The 17,184-nt window shown below is 32.9% G+C and overlaps 1 protein-coding gene across 3 annotated transcripts; it reads left to right on the forward strand.

The window, feature by feature from the left end:
• Nucleotides 1–3,396: 3,396 nt before the first annotated feature.
• On the forward strand, nucleotides 3,397–15,862 carry LOC110914314 (uncharacterized methyltransferase At1g78140, chloroplastic). Of its 3 annotated transcripts, none has more exons than XM_035983768.1 (9): nucleotides 3,397–3,415; nucleotides 4,001–4,101; nucleotides 7,262–7,359; nucleotides 7,492–7,632; nucleotides 10,577–10,661; nucleotides 11,114–11,307; nucleotides 11,876–11,987; nucleotides 13,474–13,581; nucleotides 15,535–15,860. In XM_035983768.1, the coding sequence occupies exons 3-9, from the start codon at nucleotides 7,325–7,327 to the stop codon at nucleotides 15,673–15,675; spliced, it is 816 nt and encodes a 271-aa protein (XP_035839661.1). In that variant the 5' UTR covers nucleotides 3,397–3,415; nucleotides 4,001–4,101; nucleotides 7,262–7,324; the 3' UTR covers nucleotides 15,676–15,860. The 3 variants fall into 3 exon arrangements, with proteins under 3 accessions (XP_035839661.1, XP_035839660.1, XP_035839659.1); XM_035983767.1 differs by lacking the exon at nucleotides 3,397–3,415 and adding an exon at nucleotides 3,491–3,894 and having other exon boundaries at nucleotides 15,535–15,862; XM_035983766.1 differs by lacking the exon at nucleotides 3,397–3,415 and having other exon boundaries at nucleotides 3,901–4,101.
• The last annotated feature ends 1,322 nt before the right edge of the window (nucleotides 15,863–17,184 follow it).

Raw genomic sequence — 17,184 nt, forward strand, 5'->3', positions numbered from 1 at the left:
GTTTACTCGCTTTGTGTCACAGGTTTTCCATTGTGGATCCACAGCTGAGCGGTTCCCCACGGCCATGGGTTGAACTTGTATCGTCACCATTTAGATTCGCTCTTCGGACCTTGAATCTCATTGTGTCTATTGTTTCTTTATTATTATACCACATTAGTGGATTTGATTAGAGGATTGTGAATTATTGGATGTATCTACTACACTTGAAGTTGTATGTAAAATTATTTTTAAATAAAATAATCAAAATAAATAAGCAAAACATTTTATTTAAATTTAGATCTATTCAACAACTTTATGTTGATCCAAAAACCTTTTTACGCATGATACAAGTACACAAGTATGAATAGAGTTGAAGACAAAGAAACGTAGGACATGCCTTAGATTAATAAATTGTATTTTATTTTATGTTTGATGAATTTGAATATTGTATGATTTATTTGAGATTTCTAGCTAAAGTGTGACAAATTTAATTTGATCATGTTTTAAATAGTAAAGTTATAATAGTTGTCATGAGCTATGGACAATCATCATGCCTCGTACATCCGTTGCGGGTCAGGGTGTGACACTCCCCCTCATCCTAATCACTCACTTATGTTCGTACAATAAGGATGTCAAGTGATGAAATAGATAACATTTGAGATCTAATTATACCAAGTACAAAATGTCTGTTTGCAATCAAGTTGACGTCACCCTGATAGTGATATCTAACATTTCTAACAGAAAAGATTCCATATATATTTCAAACATCTGCGGGAATCAAACAACTGTCTAAGTATAGCTAATATATGTTCTAAGCATACACTGCTACATTGATTTAACCACTGTTCTTTAAACCATTGTTGACCTGTTTTAAACATCTGTTTAGCCAGACAAATGTTTGGTCTTCATGATCAGTGTTTGTCTTCAATAAGGCCTTGGCCATCAAACAAAGGTTTCTTTTTTTTTTTTCAACAGATGTTCCATGCCTTGAACAGATCTTTGGAATCGTTAAATAGATGTTCTGATTAGTGTTCAAGATTCACTATCTATGAGAGAAGTGTGCATCTTTATCTGTTTATTTCTTGGCTTTCAGAAATCATCTATTCTTTTGTAGGTCCAACATTTTTTTTGAAAAAAATACACCGTATTAATAAGCATTTCATTCTCTTTAATTTGAGTAGACTATTGCAATAGCTTTCTTAAAATTTATTTACAGGATTTATGATTACACAATTAATGTAAACCATTACGTGATTACACATTCAACATAAATCATTATGTTGATTACATCTTCAACATCAATCTTTACGTGATTACACATTCAATATAAATCCATTACATGGTTACACATTTAATATGATTTGTTATAATCGATCTTTTTACAATTATGCTTATTACGTGATTACACATTCGATAATAAGAACTTATTTTTTTATGTTTTAATACGTGATTAAATCTCTAATATATGACATTATGTGGTTATTATAGGGTTGGCTAATATTTTGTATTACATTAATACTTAATACGTGAATAAACCTGAAAGATATTTCATAAAATATCATGTATTACCTGTTTTGTTTTTTTATTATAGTTTTGGTTAGTACGTATTTATGTAATGAAATCACGTAATAACATAACGGGTATTGAGAAATCACGTAATCACGTAATAATACATAGTCAACTATTATTACGTAAATACGTAATCACTTCGTAGGGTTTCACATAAAATAATATAATGAAATCACGTAATGTGTATTCATTGATTATGTTACAGTACGTAATTACATACTGGGACATAATCACGAAACGTTGTAAATTGTAAAATAAAAAATCTAAAAATTAAGAAAACTATTGCAATACTCTACTCAAATTAAAGAGAATGAAATGTTCGTTAAATACGGTGTATTTAAAAAAAATATTAGTGTATGAAAAAGTTATAGCCGTTTGAAAATCATGATGGAAATGAGTTTATGAGTCAATAATATTGGATTTTCCTATTTTCTCTTTCCCCACTTGTTTAGTTGTTTTTAGTTAATGAATTCTATATTTGAAACCAGATAATCTCAACCATTAATCTTGCAAATCAACGACCCAAATTGTCCTCTACGTTTTTTACGCTAAGATTGTCTTATACAATAACGTTGCTCTATATTCCTAACATGACCATATCTTATTACTTTACACAAAACTCGAACTTTGTCTTAAAAAAACAAACAAAATCTAATCATATTATTATTATTATTATTATTTTGTAAATCATGCATACACATATATCGCGTTTTAGCATAGAGTGGTATTTGTTGTCTCCTCCCCTTGTTCCCATGCCATAAGCATTTCCAAGATCTCACTTGCGTAGGGCAAGAGGCATTCTTAACATAATTAGAACTTTTTTTTTGAACGGCACATAATTAGAATTATCAGAATATACATTTTATTTGTATATCTTATTAATATACCTAATATTTTGTTTCCAAATATAGTCTAAAAAAGATGGACTATAAACATATAAATATAATTATTTGGAATCATTTTCCATGCAACAACCAATGTATCAATAAATAGCGTACGTGGCAACCAATGTATCAATAACCATTCTCCTGTGTTCTCTTTTTTCTGAACGGTCAACGAATTCTCTAAATAGACTACTGGTGAAATTTACCATAACATGATACACTCGTTTTCGAACCGGGGAAAACCCTCACCTAGGTCTAAAGCCCGTGAACACTCGCTTGAAGACACAATAGTGTGGTTAGGTAAAACCCGCTCAGTTTTAAGGATCGAGCTAGCGATGGTCGGCTACTCGCCTAGTTTCCTATCATCACCACGCGTTGCCAAAACTAAATGGTGGGGGAGGAATTAAATCTGAGTCATTTGGAACATCATGTCTCTTACTTACCACTCCATCACTTGCTTATTTACCTCTTGTCTTCTCTCTATTAGACAAAGAATTGTGGCGTTATCGTAAATAAATCAATAGTTAGGCCAATTGTTTTACTATTCATAAGGCTGGAGGCTAATTGTTATATACTAAAATAAATTTTATTATTTTGTTTATTATAAAATAAGTAAGTATGATATTTTAAGTAACTTATACTAATTTATGTGGTAAAAAAGATATGGTACTGTATGATTTAGAAACTATATTACATTTTAAACTTTTTAAAAGATATTAAATAAACTACAAATAATAAGTCAATTATATTTAGGGATCACAATTGATCCTGAATCTGATAGGTAAACTTGAAACTCAAAGCATTTGGAACGGGTAACAGAATAAGTATCCAGATATAGGATCAAACATGAGATTAGTTTTAAAAATTTTTGTAGGCATGAGATTATTCAATACTCAACCCATTTACCCAAAATCATGTACATGTTTACCTAAAACTACATAAAGGAAAAAAGATTCATTATTATTTAACTCCAATCTGATCTAGTAAGATCCATTCTGTTAGTTACTTTTTTTTACATATGTATTTGATAATATTATTTATATTTTTATTCTATTAAGTATGAATTTATCTTTGAGATTTATATCATCATAAAAATTACATTATTTAGAAACTAAAAACTTTTATAGTGGTGATAACACGTATGTACTGTTTTTATAATATAATTTGTTGTAGTTCATTAGAAACATAAAATTATAATTTACTTTTTTGAATCTTTTAATAAATAATAGGTATACCTGATACCCAACTAGTGATTATAGGATATAACCAAGCGGGTATTGAATCGAGTAATGGACACAATTTTATAAGTGCACGTAACTGAGATTACCAATCCATACCCATTCCATTGTCTCCTTATATGTTAGTTTCTTAAACCAGTTTTTTTTTTTTTTTAAACACCATTTTCACAAGTCGGGTCGGGCTGAAAAACTAGTATTTAGTGCCAATTATTTCATGGAAGTTGGTTAGTTTTCGTTTGATGGAATTTTATGTTTATATATTTGTGATTTATCTAATTACCCTATTTGTTTATCTGTACATAAATACACAACGAATGTCCACTCCGGCAGCAGACAACCTCTCGCTAGCTCCGGCAGCGAGTCAACTCAGTAGTTCTACGTTAACTCGTGGTTCCCTTAAGCCTCTATCGTCGATCGCAAATATTCATACGGTATGTATTTACATCTCTGCAGTTTTAAGTGATGATTTTATATTATATTGTTTAATTAAGCATTGAGTTTTACGCATTCATTTAGTGAAATGTTCAATTGCTCTTGGTTGTGAATCCAAATGCAAATTGACTCGATTTGAAATTTCAGTTGTTGGTAGACAAATTGCTTTACATAAATTATGCTTATTAGTAGTGGCGAAACATGAATTTTTTTTCTATGGTGTTAACTTTTTTTGTTAGTCAAATTTACAACAACTCGCCATTGATGTTTTTCTGTTGCGTTAGATCGGGTCACATAATAAAAGCAAATAACATAATAAAGGTACATGTGCTTAAAAAAACAAAGTGTTGATAATCTTATAAGGAAAGGGTGTTTATAGTTCAGTTTCAAACCATGAAACCGTCAAAACCAGTCATCAGTTTGGTTTTGTGGACGGTTTCTCTTTTAAACTTTAAGTAAGCCACAAACATAATAAAGGTACACTGTCCTTGAAAAAAAAAACAAGTGTTGATAATCCTATAAGGAAAGGGTGTTCAGGTTCGGTTTCAAAGCGTGAAACCGTCAAAACCATTCATCGGTTTGGTTTCGCGGATCATTTCCCTCATTAACTTTCAGTTGGTCAATTTGAAAAATAAACGCTTAACAAATAATTTGGTTTATAGTATATACCAAAATGGGTCATATGCATGTAAAAAACCAGACAAAACCGCAAGGTTTGATACATATTTTATTTTTATATTTTATATTACACATGTAAATATCTATATCTTATATCAGGTTTAATTAAAATAAAGCTATAAGCCTATAATTATATCATACTTGTAATTTATGTAAGTTACCTGTCTGTTTTTTTATTAACTATGGTGAAGAAACTGATTTGTTAAAATATCACTCTATACTTGATAGACTATATAATTTGCATATTTTTGAGGAATTAAAAAAAATTAAATTATGGTCTGCTTAAAAGCTTTTCGGTTTTTGTTCCCAAATATTATTTCATATTGAAATTGATTACTTCAATATGTTTTTTTTTATATTTTATGCTTCCCCCTTCATATTGAAATTGATTACTTCAATATGTTTTTTTTTTTTTTATTTTTTTTATTTTATGCTTCCCCCTTCTGTGTTTCCAAAATCACTATAAACCCAAATCTTGAAATCAAACGTTAGTAACGCTTCGGTTTGGTTTGATTCGTTTTTTTTTTATTTTCAACGGTCCAACGTCAGTTTTCAACGATGAAAAATTGTTACCAATGGTTTTGCTCACGATTTGACCTATTATTGTCCAAACCGGACCGTGAACACACTCCTACTAAGATATTATTGATGAAGTATAAACTCAAAGATTAAAGATATAGAATCAATGGTTGTTGAGTTCCTCTTTAGAATTCATTTCAAGAACCTATAAACAAGTCAATTACAACTAAATTTGCAATCTTACAAGGTGTCATTGAAGTCAATAACCAAAACCTAATAGTATAATCATGTCTGCGGTCACATAAACAAATTACACATCTAATTTCATGTCGGCGGTTGGCCGCATGAAACTCTTGCCCTGCCTTAGGGACCCTCAATGTGAACTCCTTCTGCTAAGGTCTTGCATGGGGGTTGCTAAGTTACTTTTCGGGCTGCGGACTTGTCAACCTCATTTGATGGTGGATGAAGCATCCCGGTTCGATGATGGCCTCCAGGAGGCTATAGAAGACATAGTCGTGGGTGGTGGCCCCTTCTTTGGGGACCTCTAATGGCGTTTGGCATCTCTGCCAATGCGTCTAGGTGATTTGGGTCTCCTCTCAGCTCGAGATGTTGGGGTTTATGCTTTTGTGGCGTCCAGAGCTCAGGCTTGGGAACTACAGGATCATATCCTTCGAAACAGTGGGGTTGTTGGGCTCGACGGGGACTATTTGCAGGCGCTCGATCGCTTAAATGTCTCTCTCCCAGACTTTGATATCGGCGGTTTCTCTAACAAGGACACCGCCCCCTCGAAGCCACAAAAAACTTTGGCGAATGCTCTGTTTAGCAAAATCGCTCAAAGCCTGGGAGCTAAAATTTTGATTTGTCATCTCGCCAGAAGGCAGTGTGGGAGTGCCTGAAGGGTCCCCATGCTCAGGATTTTTTGACTATTGTCCCAATTGAGGGGCTGGGACAATGTATGTCAGCAGTAGAATACAGAGCAATCCTTAAATACCGGCTGATAATCCCTATGTACCCAGAAGATGAAACCTGCCCGATATGTCGTAAAGCTTGTATGGATAAATACGGAGAGCACGCAGTGCATTGTAAAGAGCTTCCTGGGTTCAAATATCGGCATGACTGGGTGCGAGATGTTTTGTGGGACATCCTGAGAAGAGCTGGGATTTCGGCTAAGAAAGAGGCTCCTGTGAATTTCCTTACAGACCCTATGGAAGGGAGATCTACTCTACGACCAGCGGATCTTCTCGTCTTTGGTTGGGCTAGGGGGAAACATGCTTGTGTGGACCTCACGGGGGTTTCCCCTCTGGTTGGTTTAAGGGAAAACGGGTTTGTAGCTGGACAAGCAGCAACAAAGCCAGAATCGAAGAAAGTTGATAAGCACGCTAAAGCTTGTCCAGAGAACCAACATGTTTTTGTCCCTTTTGCCTTTGACACATTTGGCTCCCTAGCGCCAGAAGCTATCCAATTCCTGACCAGGGTCCAACGGGTCATCCACAACAATTGCTCAGCCTCAGCCTCAGGGGGACGGAGTTTTGTCTTTGGTAGATTAGGGTTTGCAATTCAGAAAGGGATGGCTTCTGTTTTGATGTAACTTGACAAGTATGAATGAAATCCATCACTTTATTATAAAAAAAAAAAAAAAATTCAATTTTAATCAAGTCTATAAGTACATAAACACACTTAACTTCAACTATAATCATGTCTAATTTCAAAATTATAACTTAAAGAACTATTAGAAACTTAAAAAACTATTAGAACTATCTTTTACTCATGTTTAATCATCCATGACTCTACTCTTTGATCAGAAACTTAAAGTCGATCGTACCCGTTACTTGACTCTTTTGTTTATGATCCTAAAAATTGGAGGCTTCAAGTTTCAGCTTATTTTTTTTACAATCAAGCCGCTCCGTAAACTCCAATTTAATGCCTAATTGAACAATTCTATAAACTTTACTCTTTATGCAGAGAACTAATTCAAATGAAAATGAAGCAAAGAAGCAAGTACTTGCTTGCCCCATTTGTTATGACATGTTAATATGGGATCATGATCCAGTTTTCTCAGTGTAAGCTTTATTATCTTGAACAGAATATAGATCATTTTTATCAGTCAATTTTCTAGTTATTCTGTTTGTTTCAGTTTTCTTACATTCAAATTTGATGTTTTGTTAATAAATTTCTTCGTTTATATGCTGCAGAGATTCTACCCCTAGGTTTATTTTAGAATGCAGCACCTGTAAAAAGGCTTACAGTGGTAATGAAACACATCTTGATTTAACACTAACTAGTGGCACCAAGAAAAATGATGGATATATGCCAGCTTCTTCTGAGGTTTTCAGGTATCCTAATTGATACTCCCTGAGTTTCTTATTACATGCAACTTTGTGGTGGGTACACTTCGGTGTAAATGAGATGATTTGTTTGCGTGCTACTCAAGATTAACTCGTTAACAGGTTAAATCGAGCCAACCTAAAAGTAAGTTAAGTGCGAGCCTAAAAGTAAGCTCGTTTAATGAATGAGGCCGAGCCTGGTTGTCACTCATTCAACTCGAGTAGGCTCGTGGGTCTAAACGAGTTTGTTATGTATATAATTTTAATTTAATATAGTAGATATATATATTTACATAATAATATATCTTAGAGTTAATTGCCCGGATGGTCTCTGTGGTTTCACGTTTTTTCACGTTTGGTCCCCACCTTTTGAAAATAGCAGGTATGATCCCTATGGTTTGTTATTTTGTTACTCGGATAGTCCCTGAGTAGATGTCAGTTACTTTGGAAATAGCAGGTATGCTCCTTATGGTTTGTCATTTTGTTACTCGGATAGTCCACAGAGTAAATGTTAGGGGACTATCCGAGTAACAAAATGACAAACCATAGGGAGCATAACTGCTATTTCCAAAAGGTGGGGACTAAACGTGAAAAAACATGAAACCACAGGGACCATCCGGGCAATTAACTCTATATCTTATATATAAAATTATGATAGAAATAACTCAATAATATATATATATATATATATATATATATATATATATATATATATATATATATATATATATATATATATATAGAGTAGGGTTCTAGAGTGAACACTAGGTTGAGAGTGAACTGTGTGAACTAATCTGGGCCATTGGATTACATCATCTAAAGATTTTTATACAATGGCAAGATTGTAATTATAATGTTGTAACCTCCCTTTAAATGAATTGACATAAGGGTATTTACGTCTTTTGTAAATTGCATTTATTAAACAATATAATCAAAATCCCTAAAATCTCGCTAGTTTCCGTATATACAAGATACATAGCTGTTAGTATATACACATGTGTACAGTCTCGCTAGTATTAGTTTGTACAAGATATACAAATTTTAGTTTATACACATGTGTACAGTCTCGCTAACTATCGGTTTATACAAGATACCCAACTGTTAGTTTATACACATATGTACAGTCTCGCTAACTATCAGGTTATAACTGTTAGTTTATATACATGTGTACTGTCTTTTATACATCTGTGTATTATATTAAAAAATGGTTACATATGTGTATATTAAAAACAAATAGTATATTATGCATGCGCACGAGTAGATTCATATAAAAACTATGAAATTAATGAAAACGAAACATATCACATGTATGCAAAAATAAATAACTTCATCACATATTCAAAAAAAGAGTTAATGCCCAAAAACAATTACAGTTTCAATCTCAGAGAAAATTTTCAATATTTATTGAAAATTATAAAAAGTTAAAAACAATATATTATGATATCTATCTATCTATATATATATATATATAGATAGATAATAAGAGAAAAACAATATTAAAGCTAAAATTAAAACAAAATCTATGGATAAAGAAATGATAGAGAAATAATTAGAAATGAGAGATAGAGAGAGAGAAAGGGAGAAAGAGTTAAGAGAGGAGAAAATTAAGTGATTTTAATTAAACATACTTTGTTAATGTCAATCTTACCCTTTTAGTCTAAAAAATGATCAAGGGTCAAGATTAGTTCACACAATTCACTCTCAAGAAGTTGTTCACTCTTGAACCTAATACTATATATATATATATATATATATATATATATATATATATATATATATAGAGAGAGAGAGAGAGAGAGAGAGAGAGACCAATTAACGTACAATAGGGCTTACCGTACATTACGTACGCGATAACCCCAGCCGTCGGATCTTCATCTCCCATGCGATTTCATACCTCCATGCGAACTGTACGAACTGTGCGAATTCAATCTTCCAAATGTGATTTTGTCCATCTACACACCCCATGCCATTTTTCACATTACCCCATGCTAACCATTTTTTCACATGCGATATTCAATCTTCCACATGCGATTCTACACACCCCATGCCATTTTTCACATTACCCCATGCTAGCCATTTTTTCACATGCGATATTCAATCTTCCACATGCGATTATACACAACCCATGCCATTTTTCACATTACCCCATGCTAGCCATTTTTGCACATGCGATATTCAATCTTCCACATGCGATTTTGTCCATCTACACACCTCATGCCATTTTTCACATTACCCCATGCTAACCATTTTTTCACATGCGATGTCATTTGCATGGGATTTCAAACATGCGATTTCATTGCATTTTCAAGCCATGCGATTTCATTTGCCTTTTTATAACATGCGAAGATTGAATTCGCACCAGATCCGCACCAGATCGAACGGCTGGGATGCCGTAATGTATTTTACACTTTTCCTATATATATATATATATATATGTATATATTAATATAAAAAAATTGCAATTATATATATATATATATATATATGTAACTATAAATGTATATAAAATAATTAATAAATAATAAATGGTCCGAGCTTGAGCTTTGGAAATATAGCTTGAATCGAATTGAGCATGCTAGAGTCCTCATAAGTTAAACAAGACCTAAGCTCGAGCTCAACTCGGCTCGTTTATACACCTAGTTACACCTAACTGAGGGTGAATTTACCTAGTTACACCTAACTGAGGGTGAATTTTCACAATTAATTTTGTGGAAGAGATAGTATACATGTATATGAAACCTATTGGCACCTACTTTTTTTTTCCATATAAAGCGTTAATATATTCTAATATTATGAATTAAACTTAGAAAAAATAGATTTTAATAATCTGAACTATAACTCGTTGGGCGATAATAATCCATACTTAGTTACTTACGTGTTACCTTTAGTAATCCAATGGCACCTACTTTTGGTTTCTTATCTGACTATGAACATCATGTTTTTGCTGATTTAGGCTGCCTTTAGTGTCATTCCTATACGAAAGAGGTTGGCGACAAGGTTTTACTCTATGGGCTGGTTTCCCTGGCCCAGAGAAGGAGGTAAACAAACGAGTGGGTTATTTTAAATGTATATGCTAGAGGTGTCACTTTCGACCCACTAACTTATAAACAATGTGTATTTAGGTTATGTTATATTTCTAACTCTAAAATGAAAGATTAGTTTAAAAAGCAATTTGGTCAAATGGGTTTAACCGGTCAAACAAGTCAAAGTCGTTCAAGGTGTCTTTTTATGCACAATACCTCCTAAATCGTTTTACTCAAGTAGTATCTAGCTCACTAATCAATTGTAAAAGAATTAGAATGTAGAAAAAAGTATTTCGGTTCAACTGAACTGTACAAAAACTACCATATTACTCAAGCAACCCGTTACACAACATGTCCATTTTACCATCCTCAATATTTATCCCGGGAAAGTTTTAACTTTGTCATGAGGTGGAAAATATAAACCATGATCTAACTTTATCTAACCTTCTGTAATTACTTATTTGCAGTTTGAAATGATGAAGGATTATCTTAATCCGGTCACCGGAGGAAGAATTATTGATGCTAGTTGTGCTAGCGGGATATTCTCTAGGATTTTTGCGAAAAGCGAGCTATTTTCGCTTGTTGTTGCGCTAGATTTTTCGGAGACCATGTTAAAGCAGTGCTACGACTTCATCAAGCAGGAGCAAAACATATCTCAAGAGTACATTGCTAATTTACATATATTTATTTTAGTTTCTACAACTAACTTCTCTAACAAACTAACACTCATCATTTCTCATCAGAGTTGGTAAAATGGGCGGGTTGGTAACAAGTCAAAACTCTTGTTTGTAGTGTTACGACTTCATCATGTAGGAGTGAAACATATCTCAAGAGTAAATTACTGATTTACATATATTTGTCTTAGATTCTATAGCTAACTTCTCTAACAGAATAACACTTATTATTTCTTATTAGTGGTGATAAAATGGACGGACTGGTACCATGTTAAAATTATATTTTTTATAGTGGGGTTATCTGAATGCTAATAACTAGTGCGTCAAATACAATTACAAGCTTATAACCCTAACTATAACAAATGTTTTATTTGATTATTTTAGAAGATTATATGTGTTAAAAATACTCTTTGGGTGATTTTTGACATATGTGTGACATGTTTGTAAGCTATATTATTTATTGATTTTACTCATTTGACCGGTCAACATACATAAGCAAATAACTTGAAACAATAAATTAATATGAATCTCATGTATGTAATCATGTATTTCCAGGAACTTAATATTGGTTAGAGCTGATATTGCAAGGCTTCCATTCGCTTCAAGTTCTATTGATGTTGTGCACGCCGGTGCAGCTCTTCATTGTTGGCCCTCACCATCTGCAGGCGTAAGTATTTTGTAAATGCATAATTCCTTTTTTCAACTTACTGCGATTTTTGTTTAGGCAAATTGGATTTAAATAATCTTAACTTTCCAATTTGACCGATAATAATCCCAACTCGTTATTTGTTGATAATAATTCGGACTGGTCCACTTTTGGCCGATAATGGTCTGCGTTAAAAATAACTTAACGGAGTTAAGCTTTTTTCGAATTACAAACCAATGTTTTAGGATTTTTGTTTAGAACGAGGATACGGGTTAATTGATGTAAAATTTATCTCGAAATACTGTCCCAAACGACAAAAAAACGGTGCTTCAATTCGTGTGTTTAAACTTTCAATTAACAAAAACAAGGCGTTTGAAGACCGTTTCGAGGTAAGTTTTACATAAATCGACTCGTATCTTCATTCTGATCAAAATCCCTAAAACATCGGTTTGTAATTCGGAAAAAAACTTAACTCCGTTAAACTATTTTTTAATGGCGGACTATTATCGGCCAAAAGTGGACCAGTTCGGATTATTATCAGAAAATAACTAAGTTGTAATTATTATCGGTCAAATTAAGAAAGTTGAGATTATTTAAATTCAATTTACTTCTTATATTACTTATTATTTCCACCTCACCACACCACGACACTGCAATGATATTCCTTAGTTTCCTATACAGCTTGATTGCCTTAAAAGAACCAACTTTCGTCTGATTTTTGTATTAAGTAACCAACATGAAAAACCCATTAAATTTTTAAAATTTGTTAGTTTAGTTAATTACATTAGATAAATGGCTTTTTTGTTTTGTTTTTTTGGATGGCTAATAAACTATAGATTTTTTCCCCTAAACTACATTGTGCCCAACTTTAAACTAGAGTTTTCTCTAAAGAGGCTTTTGCCTCTTACAACCAAGCTACAACCCAAGTGGCAATTGTTTTTTGGTATTGTTAAAAGTTGCTAACGCAATATTATTGTTGGCCCGTTATTGGGGGTTCCATTTTCGTGTATCAAAATTAAACCCTTTTTATATGTCGGTGGTTCTTATCCTCTAAAAATGACTAAAAAGTTGGTTACCTAATCTCCTAAGGTGCATGTCGAGCCAAGTATTACGGTTTATTTTATATATATGTGATCATTAGATACTTTTTAAGGGTATTTTAGGCATTTCATAAAATGTCCAATAATCTCCTAATGTGTATGTCGAGCCAAATGTTACATTTAGTTTTATTTGTTACATTAGTTTTATTTATTTGTTTTTTGATACATGTAAACATTAGTTACCTTTTTTGTCACAACCACATTTATAAATTATTGTTATGTAAAATATGATTACAAAAATTAGCATTATTACAAAAATCAGTAAGAATCCAATATCTGGATAAAATGATTTAGGAGCTCTTATGGATTGAAAGTATATTTTTGCGACTTTAAATCCATTCAACACATATCTTGTTTATTTCTATATTAAATATTTTTCACATTATTCACAATACGGTGTGTAACAGGTGGCTGAAATAAGTCGAATTCTTCGACCTGGAGGGGTTTTTGTTGCTACCACCTACATTATAGATGGCCCATTATCATTTATCCCATTTTTATCGCTTATACGAAAGGTAGGCCTTCATCTTGATCTTGATTTTCCTCTACCCCACTCCCAAAATACTAATAAAATAATGACAATGAGACAAAGAAAACTAGTAAGAGCATCTCATTAGCATCAACATTTACACCCTATCTCTACATTGTAGGGACATATTTAGGGAAATCAGCTAAACTACCACTTCATATGGATCCTTAAAACGACAAACAATTTTAGGGAAGCTACAATGACTCTAAATATACAAATTGACTAGTTATTCCCTAAACTTATTCCTCACATTTTTTTGAGTGAAAAAAGAGAAAAGTAATAAACAATTAGAAGAAGTATTGTTTAACTGGAGACAAATAGATAAGGGTAATGAGATGTGAGAGTTTTTAAAAGATGAACAAAATTTAGTGATACATATGTTTTTCTTTGCTAAGGTATAGAAATGAACATATAAAACCTAGCTTGAATGCTCTAAGTGATGCCTTATATACAGAGGTGGTAATTTTGACTCATTTATTTATTAATGAGTCAAATTAGGTTGTTTTGGAATAATTAAAAAGGCACGCGTCAAACGAGCGAAGTGAGTTATTGAAAACCTATCGTACGCAATCAATGCATTCGATCTACTAAATCATTCTCATTTAAATTTACGGTAAAAATATTATTTTTAGTACATTAATTATCAGCAAATGTTTAAAAAAACCTATTGAATTTGTTGAATTCACATAGATGTATAAAGACTCAAAGAAAAAGCATATACGTAAATTAGTCTCTAAACTTATAAAAACCAAAACATATGTCAATGTTTACATGATTAAGCCCCAAAGCTTCTATAAATGATATTTTCAACGTTTGGTTTGGTTTAAAAAGCTTAAAAAACAATTACTCACGGTATAACCTAAAAAGCAACAAAACCGAATTGTGAACGTTGAACACTCCTTTATAACTGTAGGGCTGTAAACGAGTTGAGCCGAGTCGAGATAGGGTGGGCTTGAGATCAAGCTCGAAATTAATTGAGGCCGCTCGACTCGGCTCGAGCTTTATCTCGGAGTTAAACAGGCCTAAGAACGAGCCAATGAGCCGAGCCGAGGTTGGCTCGAGCTCGGCTAGCTTACAAAATGAGCCAGCTCAGTTCACATCATCTCATATTGAGTTTTTTAGCTAATTTTTATCGAGCTTCTTTCGAGCGAGCTACAAGCCGAGCTGTAAGCTGTGAGCTTTATGAATAGCCCTATTTATATGTTTAAGAAGCATTGGCGGACCTATCTTTAGAGGTGGGTGGGTGGGTGCACCCCTTGAAAAAAAAAATCTAGTGTATTTTTTAGGCAAAAAACTGCGCACCCCTTGAAAATACGGTTGAACCCTTCATCCGCACCCCCAGAAAAAAATTCTTAGATCCGCACTATTAAGAAGAAGTTGACCATGTGAAAGTATAGTTCATAGACTTTTGTGTGAATTCATTAGAAGTGCATAGTGTTTCTTTCACATTTGGCATTTAAACATTAGCTATATATTAAATGTTTCTAAAAAAAGAGACAACTGTTTTTGGTTTACCCAATATGGCTCAATCCGTTTTGAAACACATCAAAAAGTATTTGTTAGGTATTGTGTAATGGGGCGGCATATTACGGAAAAGAGGGCATATCGCCCCATAGCGCCGCCGCACACCACTACGGCCGACGCTATGGGGTAATTTTTTCCCCTCCTGCGATGTATATCACAGTGTGACCAGTCTTTCCCCACTCATACACATATACATACATACATATATATAAAGCCCATACATGTATAACCCCCCTACACATTCAAGTTATTTAAAGCCCCTCTCTTACACAATCCGCCACTTGTCACATAACGCCCCACAAAGGGTTTTATGACTACACATGGCCTTATAATTTTGACCGAATACTCGGCCCACACAACGCAGAACCAGGAAAAAGTATTTCTTAGGAGTGAATTCTTCATTTTGTACTCGCAGAATTTTAGGCGGATATCGGGGAGCAATATGTACCTGTCTAAGCATGAACTAGAAGACCTGTGCGCGACTTGTGGATTGGTCGATTATACATATGTTAGAAATGGACGATTTATTATGATAGCTGCTCGAAAGCCCAACTAAACTGCCCAAACTGCCCGAAAAAATCTTCGTTATAAAGGTGGCTATGGCTTATATCATCTTCCTAAGAATTGTATATCATGTTGTATATCTTATTTAGATAACTGTATTTCTAAATTTTAATAGCTTAAAGTTTAAACAATTATACTTTGATAAGAGAAGAAACACACTATATATACAACACCAAGATGCAGAGGGTTCAATTTCTAGTCACCCAAACACTTTGTTTAAAAATAATTTGATACAAACTTTAGAATTAAAGTTGCTTCATATCTAAAAGATGTTATGTTGATTGAATTAAAAGCACAATTCGGGGTTTAAACCGACAACATGAAAAAAAATCAAAAGTATTCAATTGTGCTTGATCATATGATAAAGACACGAAAGACAGAGTTTTAAACTTAAGGTGTTTGGTTTTCATAGGATATCTCCACTGTTTAATGATAACTATGTGCTTCTTCCAGAGAATAACCAAGAGTTATTAAAGTTTATTACAAAAATACCTTTGGTTGTTTTACATGATTTTAGTGAGTCTGAGTTTGAGATATCGACGAAAGATGATGTCTGTGAGTCAAGTCACAAAAAAAAAAAAAAAATCCGAGTCCAAGTCAAATGTCTTCTATACTTTAAAAGGATCGGATAAATTGTTTACAAGTGATGATTTACCACTAGAAAATGTTTATAGTGAGAAAATTGAGAAAACTTTAGAGCAAGTTGTTGAATACCAAAAGTTTCAAAACCTGTTTTTAAACTGAGAGTCATTGCTACTTAAAAGAAGTTGAAAAATGTTCAGGAAGTTAAATTTGTTAAAAGTGGTGACATGCAAAAAGAAATCAATTCTATTGAAGAAGAATCGAAAGAAAAAAAATGTTAAGAAATTTAACAAAATCTAAAAAACAAGTTGAAAATCAATCATCGAAAGAATCATCTTTGAGCGTCTCAAAAGTAAAAACAAAGGTTGCTTCTATAGTTGATAAGTGTAAATGCTATCATTGTCGTCGAAAGGGACATTTAGCTGTTGATGGATGTTACAAAGAAAAATGTTCAACCAACGGTTAATCGGAAGGTTAAGCAACCAATTTTAAAACCAAAGGTTTCTAAACAATAAGTTTTGTCTGATGAAGAGCCGTTTGATATTTATTCTGGTTCTGGACAAGACAATTCATCATCTAAACATGACAATCGTCAAAATAGAAATGCTTTTCTAAGACATCAGCAGTTTGTTAGATCAAAAGAAAATTTCAAAGAGGTTGTTTTATAAACTAATACAAAGAAAAATGTTCAACCAATGGTTAAACCGAAGGTTAAGCAATAAGTTTTAAAACCAAAGGTTTCTAAACAACAAATTTTGTCTGATGAAGAGCCGTTTGATATTTGTTATGGTTATGTCAGCTAAACATAACAGTTGTCAAAATAGAAATGCTTTTCTAAGACATCAATAGTTTGTCAGATCAAGAGTAATCGGGAAAGGATTCTGCCTTAATTAGGCTCTTAATAATTGGGTCAAATGTG

This window comes from Helianthus annuus, chromosome 15 (genome assembly GCF_002127325.2).
Source record: "Helianthus annuus cultivar XRQ/B chromosome 15, HanXRQr2.0-SUNRISE, whole genome shotgun sequence".
Lineage (NCBI taxonomy): Eukaryota > Viridiplantae > Streptophyta > Magnoliopsida > Asterales > Asteraceae > Helianthus > Helianthus annuus.

Coding starts and splice junctions, on each gene's coding strand:
- LOC110914314 (XM_035983766.1), top strand. CDS start 3,910: ATGGAATTTTATGTTTATATATTTGTGATTTATCTAATTACCCTATTT. Junction 11,308..11,875: donor GAGCAAAACATATCTCAAGA/GTACATTGCTAA, acceptor ATGTATTTCCAG/GAACTTAATATTGGTTAGAG. Junction 11,988..13,473: donor GGCCCTCACCATCTGCAGGC/GTAAGTATTTTG, acceptor GGTGTGTAACAG/GTGGCTGAAATAAGTCGAAT.